At 35.6% G+C, this 15,576-nt stretch overlaps 1 protein-coding gene across 1 annotated transcript in view; it reads right to left on the minus strand.

Annotated features, from left to right (window-relative positions):
* ROR2 (receptor tyrosine kinase like orphan receptor 2) overlaps positions 1–15,576 on the minus strand; it is a 145,399-nt gene that overhangs the window by 32,610 nt on the left and 97,213 nt on the right. Inside the window, exons 2-4 of the mRNA XM_066339746.1 lie at positions 12,194–12,271; positions 2,420–2,707; positions 1,313–1,343 (exon numbers count right to left, since the gene is read on the minus strand). Of these exons, the coding sequence (XP_066195843.1) occupies positions 1,313–1,343; positions 2,420–2,707; positions 12,194–12,271 (397 nt within the window). The remainder of the gene's footprint in view (positions 1–1,312; positions 1,344–2,419; positions 2,708–12,193; positions 12,272–15,576) is intronic.

Raw genomic sequence — 15,576 nt, forward strand, 5'->3', positions numbered from 1 at the left:
TGAGAAACAGGTCCATGAGAACTTCATTAAGTTCTACAAGTTCAATTTCCAGGTGTTGCATCAGGGTTGTGGAAATCCCAGACATGAACACAGACTAGGAGATTAAGTCACCAAGAACAGCCCTTTGAAGAAGTACTTGGGGGTTCCTGTGGATGAAAAACTGGATGCGACCCAAGAGTGTGAGCTCTCAGTCCAGAAGGCAATTGTATCCTGGGCTGCATCCAAAACAGAGTGTTCAGGAGGGTGAGGGAGGAGATTCTACCACCCTACATGGCCCTCATGAGACCCCATCTGGAATCCTGGGTCCAGCTCCAGGGTCTTCAGCACAAGAAAGACATGGACCTCTTAGAGTGGGTCCAGAGGAGGCCAAGAACATGATCAGAGAGCTGGAGCACCTCTCTGTGAAGACAGGCTGAGAGAGCTGTGGTTGTCAAGCCTGGAGAAAGGTAAGGTTTTGGGAAGATCTCACTGCAGCCTTAAAAGGTTCTCATAAAAAGGAAGGAGGGAGATTTTTATACTGGTAGATAGAGCAGAACTAGGGGCAATGGCTTTGTACTGGAAAAGGGCAGGTTTAGATTAGATGTCAAAAAGAAACTCTTTACTCAGAGGCTGGTGAAAAGCTGGAACACACTACCCTGGGAAGCTGTGGATACTTCACCCCTTGAAGTATCCAATGCCAGGCTGGATGGGACTTGAAACAACCTGATAAAGTGGAAGGTGTCCCTGCCCATGGCAGAAGGGTTGGAACTGGGTGATTTTAAGGTCCCTTCCATTCCAGGCCATTCTATGATTCTCTTTTCATCCTTACAACTGAATCAGCAAGTGAGCCCAGGTGCCTTGTAGAAATCACTGAATCAGCACTCAAGTCAAAATGACACTAAGAGTGGTTTTGCATAGCTACTCAACGACAGGATTCTAGTCTTGTTTTACCTGGCTCTTCAAGTTATAATAATATAACATGGGTAAATTTGCAACCACTGCATTTTACCCATCCATTTTTAATCATTCTTCTAGCCCATACTTGCCCTGTAAACAATTACTGTTCCAACATGAGTTTGTGGTAATTTCCTTGTTCAGAACATGAAATAAGTAAGCAGAAGTTCTCAAGAATAGTCAGTCAAATCAAAACTCATTGTAACAAAATGCTACCTCTGTCAAAAAAAGGTGCATCCATTCTGTGAATTTTTGCTCAAATTAGATACTTTTAGTAAGAACATTGTAGTTGCAGGCAGCACTTACTGAGTTTATGAACTAAATTCTGACAGACCAAACTAGTCAGAGTACATTAAGTAATTTTCCAAAGAGTACTTACTGAAGATTGTGATTTGGGCTGTTTGTTGGACCTGCAAACACAAAAAAAACCAAGTATTGCTTACAAGTTTAGCTCTAGGACAACATCATAAAAAAAGTCAATAGCAATCTAAAAGCAATTGTCTCTTAGAGGAAGGTTTATCTCAAGATTCAAACAAAACTCTCTGCATTCCTGAACATAATAATATATTGTTATTTTCAAAGCTGCAATAAAAATCACATGAATCTACTGCTGCTCCAGCAGCAACTTGAATGGACTTAGTTTTTTTCGTAAAATATTTTCTACCATAAAAGCACAGGCAGCTAGACAAGGTATTATCTTGACACATCACTTACCTTTTAATAAGCCCAAACTAAGCCTTACTATCAGAATTTAGGATGTGGCAGGGGGATATCAACTTTTGTCACAGCAGGAACAAGGTTCAATACTCAGCACTTCATTTCAATGCTCAATCACTACAAACTAAACTGTGGAACTATAATTATTTACATTACAAAAGTAGAAAAAAATTAGAATAATGCCTTTAGAGTTTTTTCTCCCATGGCTCCAAAGGCAAGCTAAATAAAAGGTTGGCTTCTATATCAGATTATTAAGTCTCCAATATGCAATATAAGCACTTCCTGAAAGGTGTGGTGTACCTTTACATGTGAAAGGACAGAATTTGAGGCCACACTTCACAGAGCAGTACAGAACTGATATTCACAAGAATAGCCCCAGAACTGTGAACATCACACAGAAAAGTACTTCTCATTCTTCTCATCAGCTTTTGGTTTTTTTTCACAGACTGAGTTTAGCAGTAGAATGAAAACTCCAGGCAATGAAATATTACCTTTTTGTACTTTTTACTGGCATTTCTTTAATTTTTTTTCTTCACTGTGTATTTGCAGACCTCTACATCTGTATTTACTTTCTTTTATTACCGGTACAGGGGTATCAAGTTCAGCTGAGAAGTTCTGTGATGGGAGAGAGGCCCCAGGCACTGACTTTATTTTCTTTTGTGTCGAGAATTTTTCTCAAAACATTAAATTCATTTCTCATTATACTATGGTTAAAATTAATACCTAGTCTATAAAGCAGTCTGACTAGCCATAAAAGCCAGGAACTCACCAAGCCTGACAAACAAAACTCCTGTTGCAGTTATTGTCTTCATCCCATTTGAAGCCACACACTGGTAGTATCCTGTGTCTGTGGTATCCAGATCCTGAATTCTCAGACGTGAGCCATAATCTGTTTTCCTGATGATGATCCGTCTTGGCTCCTGAACCACAGGAGCATCATTTTTTAGCCATCTGACATTCGGAGATGGATTTCCTGCTACCTTGCAATGGAGGATTGCTGTTTGCCCTTGGACTACAGTGATATTGTTTACTGGTTCCAAGAAGGTCAGGAAATAACCTAAGAGGATAAAAGGTCAAAAAAATCAAACTTTACTTGGGTTGAGGTAAAAGCCTGCTCAAAGATACTTTTCTAAGAGAGAAGCTTGGAAACAATTTCAGTTTTCTTTCAATCTCAAAAAAAAGGCAATTCACTGTTCTAAGAGCACCATAGCATCACACTCCAATTTATGTTTCATTGCTGACTTCATATTTGCGTGTGGGTAGGCATGCAGATTTGAAGGTCAATCATGAATTGTTATGATTACACTCCTAAATGCCTATTTGGATAGATATTTTGAGGCAGTAGTGACTTTTTCTACATCTGACATGCTAAAATAGTAACATCCTACCATACATCTAGTGCTGTTCTGTTCTAACAGCAAAATACACTCTTGTTTCACAAAAGAATAATCCCAGTTGGAACCATATTGAAATATCATTGTGAGTTTACCACATAATCTTCTTACATGATCACAGATATCTCTCAAAAAAAACCTAAAACTGGAAAAGTTACTTTTAGATATTGACTTGTTAGTCACTCAATAAAATACTAAAATTAGACTGATTTGGACAGACTTATACTATAGTAAATTTTAAAGATTATATGTCTCACATTCAATTTAATGAAATAATGTGTCAATTGCGGAAGTAACCTGTAAGGGGACCCATAAGCTGATTATAGACTGACATTTTTTACATCAAGTTAAAATGTATGGTCAAGGAAATGTCTGAACGGATATTGTGCAATAACTAATTTTGTAGTAATTTTGTAAGTGAAAACTACAAGCCCTAATTAGTGGTTTGTGGAAAGCAAAGGGCTTGTCAAGAAGGCTGTACTGGTGATCTCTAGGGATGACAAAAAAAACACGGAAGAATTTATGGAAGAACACTGTCAAAACCTGACAATCAAATCTTTTGTAGGTTATTATTTATAAATTTAATTTGGTGTTAGGAGTCCTGCTACTGATACACATCACACACTGAAAGCTCAACAATATATAATTCCACCAAAACAATAATGTTATATTACCTTACAAAACAGGTAAGAAAAGTATCTAGCTGTCATGCTTACGTGTTTGTACCAGTGAATTTAGACCTTCTAGACATAAAAGCACCAGGAACTCAAATTACATTATATTTTTATGGCAGCTGGATCCAAGTATCAAATAACTTTGATGGATGTAGACATGCGGACATTTCCTATCAGTCAAATTATTTTGCAGTTATTTAATTAAGAAATAGCACATTACTGTACACAAATCCATCATCAGTAAAGAAATTGTCTACACTGACAGTCTAATTGCTGAAATACCTTAAGAAAATTGATGCTCTGCTTTGATTTATATTTGACAGGACTGTGAAAATCAGTTCTTCTACAACAGCTAGGTATAGCATTGGAGAAGGGAGCAGTAGAAACATCAGAATATAACAAATGTACAAAGTCAGATATTGCTGGAAAACTGGGGTTTCCTGTGTTTCACACTGTTATCTACCACTGGCCTTTCAAAAGAAATTCTGTTATAACGAATAGTATGGAAATACAACACAGGCAAGTGTGAACTTAGTTTATCACTGAATAGAAAATTAAATAAATCCAAGTACATAAAATCTCCACATAATATTGGAACTTACAGGAAAATTATTTCATTTTTTTTCATCAAATAATAAATTATTTTTTATGTAATTTTATACAAGTTGTCCCTATTTTTAATTTAAAATCCTTAGCAGACTTCAAAACATTCTGACAGAACACAAACAATATCTTTTTCAAATAACTTATATAAACAGGAGAAAAAAATATTATTGCTTTCAGCAATGTCACAGCACAGCAATGTAATTTGTTATGGTTTCCAGTTATGTTTCATAGGTGAAAAAATAGAAATACTAGAATAACATTTTGCCAGGGAAAATAAAACAAGTAAATTTACTTTTTGATATAATTAACTGAAGCCATTGATTAGAACTTCTATTTAAGCCAACATTTTACACACATAAGCATTTCTAGCAGCATGAAACAAAGCATGATCAGCCCTATCACAAGTAAGAAAAGGATTTTACATGGCTATTTCACTCATAGCTTGTTATTTAGAGACTTATTTCACTACTTTTTCATAAACTATATGTAGTTTATACTCATGAGCACCACTGAGATACTGGGCTGCATCCATAGGGGCATTACCTAGCAGACAGAGGATATCACAATCCCAATATACTCAGTGCCTATCAGGCCACACCTGGAGCATTATGCCCAGTTCTGATCCTCAAAATTTAAAAACAGCACAGAAAGACAGGAGAGGGTTCAAGAGAGGGCTACCAATATCATCAAAGGGCTAGAAAACCTGTTCTGTGAGGAAAGACTTGAAGTAGTTAAGTCTCTTATCGCTAGTGAAGAGACCAGCCAGGGGGGCATCATCACAACTTCTCAGTACCTAAAAGGCAAGTACAAGGAGAACAGAGACACTTGTCACAAGGAGTTACATGGAGAAGTCATAGGGCAATAAGTGAAAGTTGCCAGGAAATATTTTATTTCAATAGAATAAAGAATTTTTTGACAGTGAGAACAATTATTCACCAGAAAATGAACTGCCTAGAGGTGTGGTAAGAATCCTCATCACTACAGGATTTCAAGATGGGACTGCACAGAATATTAGATTGTTTTGTCTAAGCTTTCTTTCCTCAGAAACATTGGTTTGGATAATCTTTTGTGGTGCCTCCCAGGCTGGAATGTTTTGTAGTTCTGGAATGTTTTATAGTTCTGTGGATCTATGATTCAGCAATTGTGGGGACAGGCTGAATGCTCTCATACGAGGGAGGCAAAATAGACTGTTTTAAGACCTCTTTGGAGAAGAAGCTTGGCCTCTTCCTGCTAGCACAGCACAGAGGTACATTCATGTGGCTCAGAGATGCTTCTGATACCCAAGAAATGAAAGAAGCAGAGAAGATCTGTCTAAAACAGATGAGATGAGGCAAATTTAAGCACTGTAAGATGGTAGACAGGAATTGTGGTTCATCTGGCTCTTTAATAGACACTTTGCTCTTCACATGCAAGTACATGAAAGGGCTACATTATGTCTTGCTAAAACCTTATCACTATTTCACTTTTTCTGATTTAAAATCAGGTGGGTGGAGTCTTCTTTTTGGGACAGTCATGAATATTACATTCAAATACATTTGGATGAAAACAGATAGTAAATTTACTCATTAGGACTTATTAATTTAGTATTAAATCCATGTTAGAACTTCCTGTTCTACTAATTAAAACAGAGTAAGGAAGTAATTAGACATGTATCTTTTAAGCCATCCAAAATATTCCATATGAATCTATGAATCTGATCTTTATAATAACCAGAACAAAACGATTACTATAGTTTTAAAAGCAATGTCAAAGATTTCTGGGTTACTTCAGACCCAGTGTAATTTGATAGACTTCACCTGAACTCAGTGTCACTGCATCTATTTCCTGCAGAATTTGGCTTTAGTTCATCATCACTCTTGCCAATTTTACACGTATTTTCTGCAGTATTTTATATTACCTTGTAATTAAAAACCAAATAAGAAATATTTTAACTTATGAATTTTGAAGCATTTGTGTTTTTCCAAAGTTCTGCAGAGCAGCCCAAGAGCAGTAGAGCAGCTCAGGGCCTGTTCTCTGCCTCTGTCCACCCCCCACTGCACAATCTCTATTTGCTGGTTTCATTTCCTCTTCGAGAAATGATGTTTATGTATTCACTGATTCTGAAGTATTTGTATGACAGAGTGGGCAGCCATTTGTTGAACTGCTCTGTTATTTGGTGTCCACTTTTGATAACCCATAATTGCAATTCTTTCAAACAAAGTGGAAAATTCAACCAACCATGTTCTAAAGAATGTTTTCTTTATTTAATTTCTGTGGTGATAATCAGCAGTTACTTTTTTGGTAGCGTACATCACACCACAAACACAGTGTTGATGCCAGTTTGATGGAATGATTTGGGATAAAAAAAATTTCCCAGGATAAATTGGGATCTCAAAAATATGCAAAAACTTTTTTTTTTTTTTTTTTTTTCCCAGTGTAGTTCTCCTTCTGTCTTAATAAATCTTAATTTGGACAGGTATGAAGGAAAATTAAATGTGAAAATGCTAGAACTTGTATTTAATTTGTGTCCTGTATTTTGTATTAAGCATCAGTTGAGTAGAATTTTTTAAAACTGGAACGGAATTGTTAATCCATTTTAATACTAACATAATTTTGAAACAGAGAATAAATACTCTCTATAAAATATTTTGTGCCTGCTAAATATTGCCAAACTTGTTAATGTCCTATTGTAAATGTCATATTATAATAAACTACATTTTACTTGGGAGATGGATAACAAATATTTTTTTTTAAAAACATACAAGTCCAGAAATTTCCTGTGCTGAGAAATTAATATTTTATATACTGTATACTCTAGATGGTTTCCAAGGGTCATTGAAGTGAAGGAAAATGCTTCCCTTGCCTTCAGTGATCTTTGGCATATGCAGCTATGTCAAAAGCAAAATCTATCTGGTAGATATTTCTGCTCTTGCTGTAGGCAATAATCCGATAAACTAAATTTATCTTTCACTATGGTTTCTAACATAGTGTACAACTAATACTAGTATTTATTTTGCTTGAATAGATTAAAAACTATTCTGTCAAGAAGCTATGAGAGGACAATGCAACTTAATCTTTATATTATGTTTTGCTATCATATTCTATGTACTCTATGAATAACATAGCTCAGGGAAATGATTGACATGAATTCCAGCAAAACTCTTTCATATTTGGAAAACCTTTGTTAGGTTGCCAGCACTTCAGATTTTTAAATGGAATGAATTTATATAAATATATCAAACAGAATCCCACAGCAAATCAACATTAAGTTGACAGGTCTACTATTCATGTTTTGGCAAGAATATAATAATAAGCTTTTCCAGTGTGTGTCAAATCGTTGTCAAGATATGCACAAGAATAGATATTAAACAAAAAACCTAAAGGGTGCAACTATCACTAAGACCTCACATGCGTATTATATTTCTTAGTTTTATTTACATTATTCTGGCACTTACATGTCCAAGTTATTGGCTCAAACCATATGTGTTATTCTTGGCATAAACACAATATAAAATGATTGCTCTGCTTTTGTTATTTTAAGATCTTAGCTGAGATTTTGAAGTTCATTCTAAAAAAAATATTTTAAAACTCCTTAGGTACTTTAGATCATGTGAATTCTGGCACAATTGTTTTCAATTCAAGTTTTGTTTACCGTACATTTTTTATTACTTTTAATCCTCTTTTCTATATGTTTTTAAAAATAATTATGCATTCATACTTTTAAAATGAGTTTCAATATGGCAACATAGGATAGGACAGAGTAAAAATTTTTAAACTCTTCTTATCTTGTCATTTATCAAGTCATTTATGAATATTGAAGTCTCATGAGATGGGATGATATCATCACCCTTATTTTCCAAAAACAGAAAGTAGAGCAAGGGAAGTCTAAGTGACTTGACAATTTATACATGGACTAAGTGTCAGTATCTGTGATATTACACTGAGATTCACATCTTTCTGTATTCCTGAGATAATGATGCTCTGAGATAATCATCCACTTTGGCTCGTCTTATCTCTTTCTTTCTGCATTGCACAAGGAACACAAACACTGAATATCCAGTCTTTGAGACAAAGAAAGGAAAATCTGATTCATAAATTGCTAGATACCTGAAGACACAACAGTCTTTTTAGACCAAGTAATAATAACTGCATATATGTTTTATCACTTGTTAGAATACTTATTTCTCTATAAGTCATATGTATTTATTTAAATAACTTTATGCAACAGTCAAAAAAGCCCATAAAACCATCAGAATGGTTGGTATTTGGTATTATAGAACACATCACAGTTTACAAGCATCTCAGCTTGTAAACCCATAATAGATACTCAGAATTTAAAATCATCTGGTTTTAAAAAAGGACAAATACTTTTTCTCCTGCATAACTGCATAAATTTAGACCATTTTCAGATTCATGGAATAAAATTTCTAGTGTTCAAAATTCCCATGAAAATAGGTGTACTATGATTTGTGTAAAAAGCAATGTGGGATTTTTCTTCCTGAAGCTATCTTGGTCTTAATTTTTTCAATGCCTTCCCAGCTTTTTTCATTTTTGTCTTTAAATAGTCTTCTTTTCTTAGGTATGAATAAAAGAGCATGATCTTTCCCCATCCCAACTCTTTCAAATGGCAAATTTCTGCTTTGGCATTTTAAGACTAATATAAACATATCAAACACAAAAGGGGTTGGGGACATTATTTTGAGTAAATAAACTAATGGTATTTCCACCATAAGCAAAGTCACATTTTCCCACAATAAGACATAATTTTTTACCTAGGATGCATACTTTAGCTTATGAGGAAGACACTATTGTTCCAAAATTTACTGTGTAATGAACACATTACTAAGCATGAAGTGTTCACAAAATTGACAGGTAATCTGTGAAGAACATCTAAGAGATGTGGAGTTTCCTAGGCATATAAAAGAACTGAAGACTGTTAATAGGAGAAAAATTACGTGAAAGTTGCTGAAATTCAAATAATAATGTCTTTCTAGAGGTGTATATAACAACATTGCTGCAAGACATGAGTTTAGTTATGGTGTGAATGACACCACAACATCTTGGCAGGTGGTGGGAGTTCAGTAAGGTGTGACTCCTTCCACAAGCAAATCAGAACTCTAAATAAACTGAGAAACCTCATCCTACCAAGGAGGGTAGATTGAAGCCTAAGACTCACAATTTCTTGCATGGGACATTTTCCTAAACCAAAAACAGTCTCCCCAGTTCTTCACCCTCTGTTTCATTTAATCTCCATATGAAGATGAGTGATTTACAGTTTATTTGAGCCAGGTTAGAAAGTGGAAGGGATGTTGCCAGGTCTCCCAAAATACATGAGTATTTAAGGAAACTACACTATAATATACTGCCACATAATATTTCCAGATGAAATGATACTTTTATAGCCTAATCCAATTTGCATCTCATCCTTCATCCTATTTTTTTTTTATCTCAATGTACAAAAATCCATCCAGAAACAAGTAAAATAAGTTGATTTAGTTCACATTCTCTTGAAATATCCTTAGGAACAAGGAACGAGCAACTGCCAATCCAGGAATGAAACAGAATTAGCCTTGAAACACTGTTACAATGTGCACATTGTCCTCTCCTCCAAAATCAGTGGGTTTTTAGGACCCAGTGAGAGTACGTTAGAGAGTTTGTGCAAAAGGCTTACTTCAAGTAAGTGGCAAAGTGAGAAAGCAAGGCTTACTTGAAAGAAAGATTGAGGAAACCATCATCCTTGCAAAGGCTGACTGGACTGAGAGGAGAATTGTGCTCAAATGTTTTATACCTAAGTTCTTCTACAGCAAACGCCCACTGCTCTGCACTGGTTTGCAGTGAAATTTTGCTCAGAGAGAGCACTTTTTAGTCATTCAGGTGCTCATTCAAAGGAAACAAGGGACAATGAATCCTCATCAAAAGGCCTAGCCAAACTATTATCCATTCACATCATCTATCAGAGGGCTAGCTTCACTTGTGGGAAGAGACTTGCAACATTTTTGCAAATGCACATTATTAATAATACCTTGCTTAAACTGGTTTTGTCTTTGAAGACAGAATAATTTCTCAGGACTTCTGGAAGATTCTAGAGAAGAGGATGACGAATAACACTTGGTATTTCTTAAGTGGCTTTTAATTTGGGTATTATTAAAGCTGGTTATCTCCATGCCTGTTTTGAGTCTATTCTAAAATATGAAAAATTTTAAAAATGGGAGGTTACAAGCAAATCAGAATAACTAAAGATTTCTGGAGGAAGGAAGAATGTTGATGTGATGGAAGGGTTGAAGAAGTGTTTCTACCACTCTCAACAATATACCCAAATTTTGAAGTAGAACTGTCTAGTGTGTTTTTGTAACAAAACCTGATACCTTACTATGACACAGAAATATGTGGGCTAATATTCCAACTAGTTTTGCTTGTATAGAGAATTCTGTACCCACATAAATAAAAAAAAAGGGAAAAAAAAAAAGGAAAAAAAGAAAAATGCAGCCATTTACAAACCAGGTATGCTAGAAACTGACAAATGATTCTATAACAGCAAATAATTTAAGAACAGGGGGCTCTTTTTTTTCTTTTTTTCTGAAAGAAATATACAATTCTTATGGTGTAGACATGTTTGAAATGTGATTAATTACTTCCTCAGACAGGTACTGCCTGTGGAAATAACTGGAACTCCTTTTTCAGCAAGAATTTAACCAAGCTCTGTCACATGAAAAAAACCCCAAAACCTCTTTTATGTCTGTAGCCTTAAAAGTTCAGATATAACAAAAGAGAAAAGTGGGACCAACTTGCCAGGCAAATAAGCCTATCAGATGCAGTTAAAAGTTAAACGTGGCCCCTTTTCATCAGAAGTAGTGTGTGTGTACTTCAGTGTGAATTAAACAACGGATAGTAATACAGTGCTACTAACAGGAACGACTAATACAAAAATTTATTCCTAGAATACATGGCAAATTCTAAACTTCTAAAATATTTCAGCAGTTTCAGAAAGTGGCAGAGAGTCAAGAAATTGAGTATACCAGGTCGTCTTCCCAAATAGGAGGGACTTAGTCCCATGCTGATAATCAGTAGCAAGGTGGTGAGATATATGGAAACAGAAACACGTACTTTTTACTGACTTATTGGCAAAATGTAAAAGAAGATTTTTGTAAAAAACCTCCTAATATGCACAATTAGGGTAAGAAATCTAACTAGTATTCAGGGCAACAATCAGGACTAGATAACACTGGATATCTATGAGAAGGGAGACCATAATCTCTCAAAATTGCACTCTCAAAATTGCAATTAGAAGCACAATTTGCAGTAAATATGTGCATCCTCAGATGCAAGAATAGCATTTGGATCTATTTTTAAGTAGTAAAGTGTCATAAAATTTATGTTAATAAATAACTAGAAATTCTGACACTACAGACAGAAAAAACCAAAGCATTAATGCTCAGAGCTACAAAAAAAAAGTAAGTATTCTTGTGCTGTAATGGGCTAGATTTAATTACCTCTAACTGAAGACACCAATACTTAACACTGACCTAGAGATGCTGAGTGTGGCATTATACAAAATCAAATCAAATAAAATTAATTTCATGGCAAAAATTTGAAATAAAATATGCTAGGAAGGTAATAATAGCACTCTGTGTTTGGATCAAACATCTAACCCATCTATATGGGAGGACTAAACATGCTTCAAAATTAATTTTTATACACTTGTGTAGAACTTGTTTAACCTTGCTATCCCTGCCTGGAATCAAAAGTGCTAATTCACGAAAGGAAGGTTGCCTTCCTTACAGGCTTGTATCGATTGACAAATACAGGGAATATACAATAACAGGATTTTGCTGGTACTTTCTGAAGAATGTTTATACTTGAGCAGGCTGATGAAATTACAGTTCATTTTACCTTTAGGTGTTGGAATTGGTCTTTCAAGTCCATCCACATGACTTAAGGGGTCATTTGAATCTGGAATTTCCATTTCACCTGCAAAGAAAAGAAGATTTTATTGAATTGAGGTAGTGAGCTAATCCTTCTGTAAAACAGCATTATAACAGAGAGTTGAGCAAACTCTCAGTCCATATTCTGCCTCCAACGGCGCACATGGGAAACAGAGCACACAGGAAACACATATCTACAAGGTCAGGATTTATCCATTGCAGGTTAGAAAATCCTACAATACCTACTTTGTGGATTACTTGGTGTTTGGTAAAATAGAAAGCATTAAAAACTACATTCCAGTTCTTAGCAGAATAAATTTCACATATTTTCACAAAGAATGAAAACATATCCTGGAAGCACTGCTGGCTTAGCAAATTAAGCATCACTTGAGCTTTACTGACACTCTCGGTTAAAAATGACATAAACTTGCTTTTAAACTTATATTATGGTAATTCAGATTCTATCTCCAGTGTTGCTGTTAGGGACATGAAAGGACGAAGCTCGCAGCAGGAGGTCAAGCAGGAAAGCTCTCTACTTTATTTCTCTGACTCCATTTATATACAGTTTTGTAAGCAGGCCAAGATTGGTTACACAGGTAGCCACTTCTTTGACTTTGTTGGTGAACATCACCATCAGTCATCTTTCTCCTCCCAGAGGAGAAATATGTGAACAAATAGATAAATTCTAAAATTATACATATTTTACTTGAAGCTGCGTGAGAACAAATGCAAACAGTGAAAAGCAGGTAAACTTGAAGCAACACTCCAGAGGTCAGACTCATCATCGTCACTGACTTTCTTATTCTATTCTCAGGCTCAATGCTAAAAGACATATTTAGAAATAAAACTACAATAACTGTTTTCCAAGGACTTCAAAGTGTGAGGAAATGGATAGACATCTTCTGTAAGTGGTCCTTTTTTGTGTCTATTATATCAGTACAAGCTAGCATACTGCAGACAGTTCCTTTGCTTTTGCAGGCCTTTCAAAACTCCAGGCATTTTAAATCAAAAGCTGACCTGCTTGCTCTCTTTTTTAAAAATATAAGGTAAGGAATAGAACTGAACTCCCAGCTCAAGTAACAGTATAGACATGCTTTAACTAAAATAACTTCTAAAACAATGCCCACTGTTTTTTATATTTTTATATTTATATTCAGTCATCCAAAATTCCTTACATCTTTGGCATATCACCAAGATATGTAAATCTAAGGTCACCAAGATCTAAAGTGAAAGATCTGGGATTTATTGTAGATCTGTTGGGGGTGTTCATGGTATTATTTTGGGTAAAATGAAGCTAGAGAAAAGACTCTCCCTCTTCATTTTGTCCCCATTACCCCTTCTTAAAACTACTCTAAATACTACCACTCTAAGTGCAAGTAAAATACAAATAACCTCATCTCTGTCTTACATCATATTATGACGAAAGAATTGAGACTCTTTTTTGTTTGTTCGTTTGTTTCTTTGGGTTTTTTTGTTTATTCTTTGACCCATTATTTGAGAATAGATTCAGCTGACTTGCCTTTAACTTTACCAGGTAAAGCACAGAAATAAGAGAAATTCTTTACAGCAGGCTGGATCTGAAAGTATTTCTTTTGTCACATTACTGTCACCTTCTCACTACTTCATTTCTTCCTTTATTTCCCACTGCCTGAGGTTCTTTGCCTCAAGTAGAGGTTCCACTTGGTTTGTGTGCTCAGTCTCAGACACCACAATTAGAGTGATGGTGAAAATGGTAGTGTACCCTTGGTAACACAGCCTTTCGATTTGGAACAACTAAGGCTTGGGCAGACATCCTCCATCTTCTGCCACTCCCAGCACTGGCCAGTGGAAATCATAGATAATATTCACCTGCAGACAGGCAGAGAAATGGAGATGGGTGGCCAAGCTGGCTATTGCCAACCTTTGCCATTGCAAATCCTGACACGGTGTGTCTTCATAACCCTGCAGGCGTGGTACAGACTTAGTGCCTGATTTTTAGCTGTACAGAAGCTTCACTGATTTGTTTGATTCAGTGTGAAGTAGTGAATGCATGACAGACATATTCTGTCAAATTTCAGCACAGATACATCACATCTTGTTCTTACCAAGAGGAAGCAGGACAAGCTCACCTCTATCTCTTGTTCTTGCCTGACCTTCTCTGTGTCACACAAGAAGTTTAGAAGGGGTAGCAGCATTTACTGGCCACAAGAAAGACAAATTCAAGATGAGACAGCCAGAGAAGAAGGAAGAGTAGGAAAACCAGCCAGTTTTTTAGTCTAGAAGTACCTGCTCATATCTTATTCTGCTGATCATAATCCACCAGCATTCACAGGATGGAACATTATTACAAACCCGTTCTTATGGACACTTGACTGCTGAACATTCAGCAATCCAGACTCCAGGCTGCCTGAGATCTGAGTGGCACTTTCAGTTTAATACCATATCTTCAACTTTAAAATAGTGGTTTCCACTTCTTCAGTAATGTCATGGGATTCACAACAGAAAAAGACATTAAAAGTTCAGATAAATGAGCACAGAAATGTTTTTCTCTCTCATCTCTCCCTCCCAGACCCCTATCTCCCGGGTTTTTTTAAGTTTTTCAGAACAAATGCATAAAGAAACAAAAGCATCTGTTGTTTTGAAAAAATTTCAGTGATAGTTTTATGTGATTCATTCTTGATATGCTTCTGTCTGGAAAAACATTAATCTTCAGATGTGCTTGACCAGAGAACAATTAAAAACCACAGACGCCACCTATCATCAAAATCTCCAGAACTAAGCAAAATGAAAATTAAAATCCTTTGCCTACTTTGCAAATCATAAATACAAATCTGATCTGTCACTTAAACTTGCTTTTATGAAAGAAACATGCATATTTTCTGTAACCTGCAAAATTCCACTTCAACTGCATTTATGACAAATTCCAAGCTTTAATCCTCAAGTTTCTCTACCACAACCTAAAACACTAGAAAGTTATTATCAATTTGAAAAATTAAGTTTTTAACACTACAGAGACAACCAGCAAGTCACTATAACAAAATAAAATCTTCTTCTCTTGCACTTAACAGAATTTAAAAATTCTGAAGTCAAGAACTTAATGGAAAGAGCTGTGTATTCCTCTTGAATACACATGCACCCTGATCATGTCCCATTACCAACTCTCTCCAGTCTTATTCTTTTTTGAAGACATCTACACAACTATGCTCCTGTCTACTCCTGGTTTTTAACTCCCTTTCCTTACTTTGTTTAATCAATATTTCCATAAGGGTATCCCATTTTGCTTTTTTCTTCCTACTTTTGTTATCTTTTCCTACAAGAATATCCACGTGCTCTTCTACTCCCTGAAGGGGGAAAAAAATCCATGAAGTAATT

This window comes from Sylvia atricapilla, chromosome Z, assembly GCF_009819655.1.
Source record: "Sylvia atricapilla isolate bSylAtr1 chromosome Z, bSylAtr1.pri, whole genome shotgun sequence".
Classification (NCBI taxonomy): Eukaryota; Metazoa; Chordata; class Aves; order Passeriformes; family Sylviidae; genus Sylvia; species Sylvia atricapilla.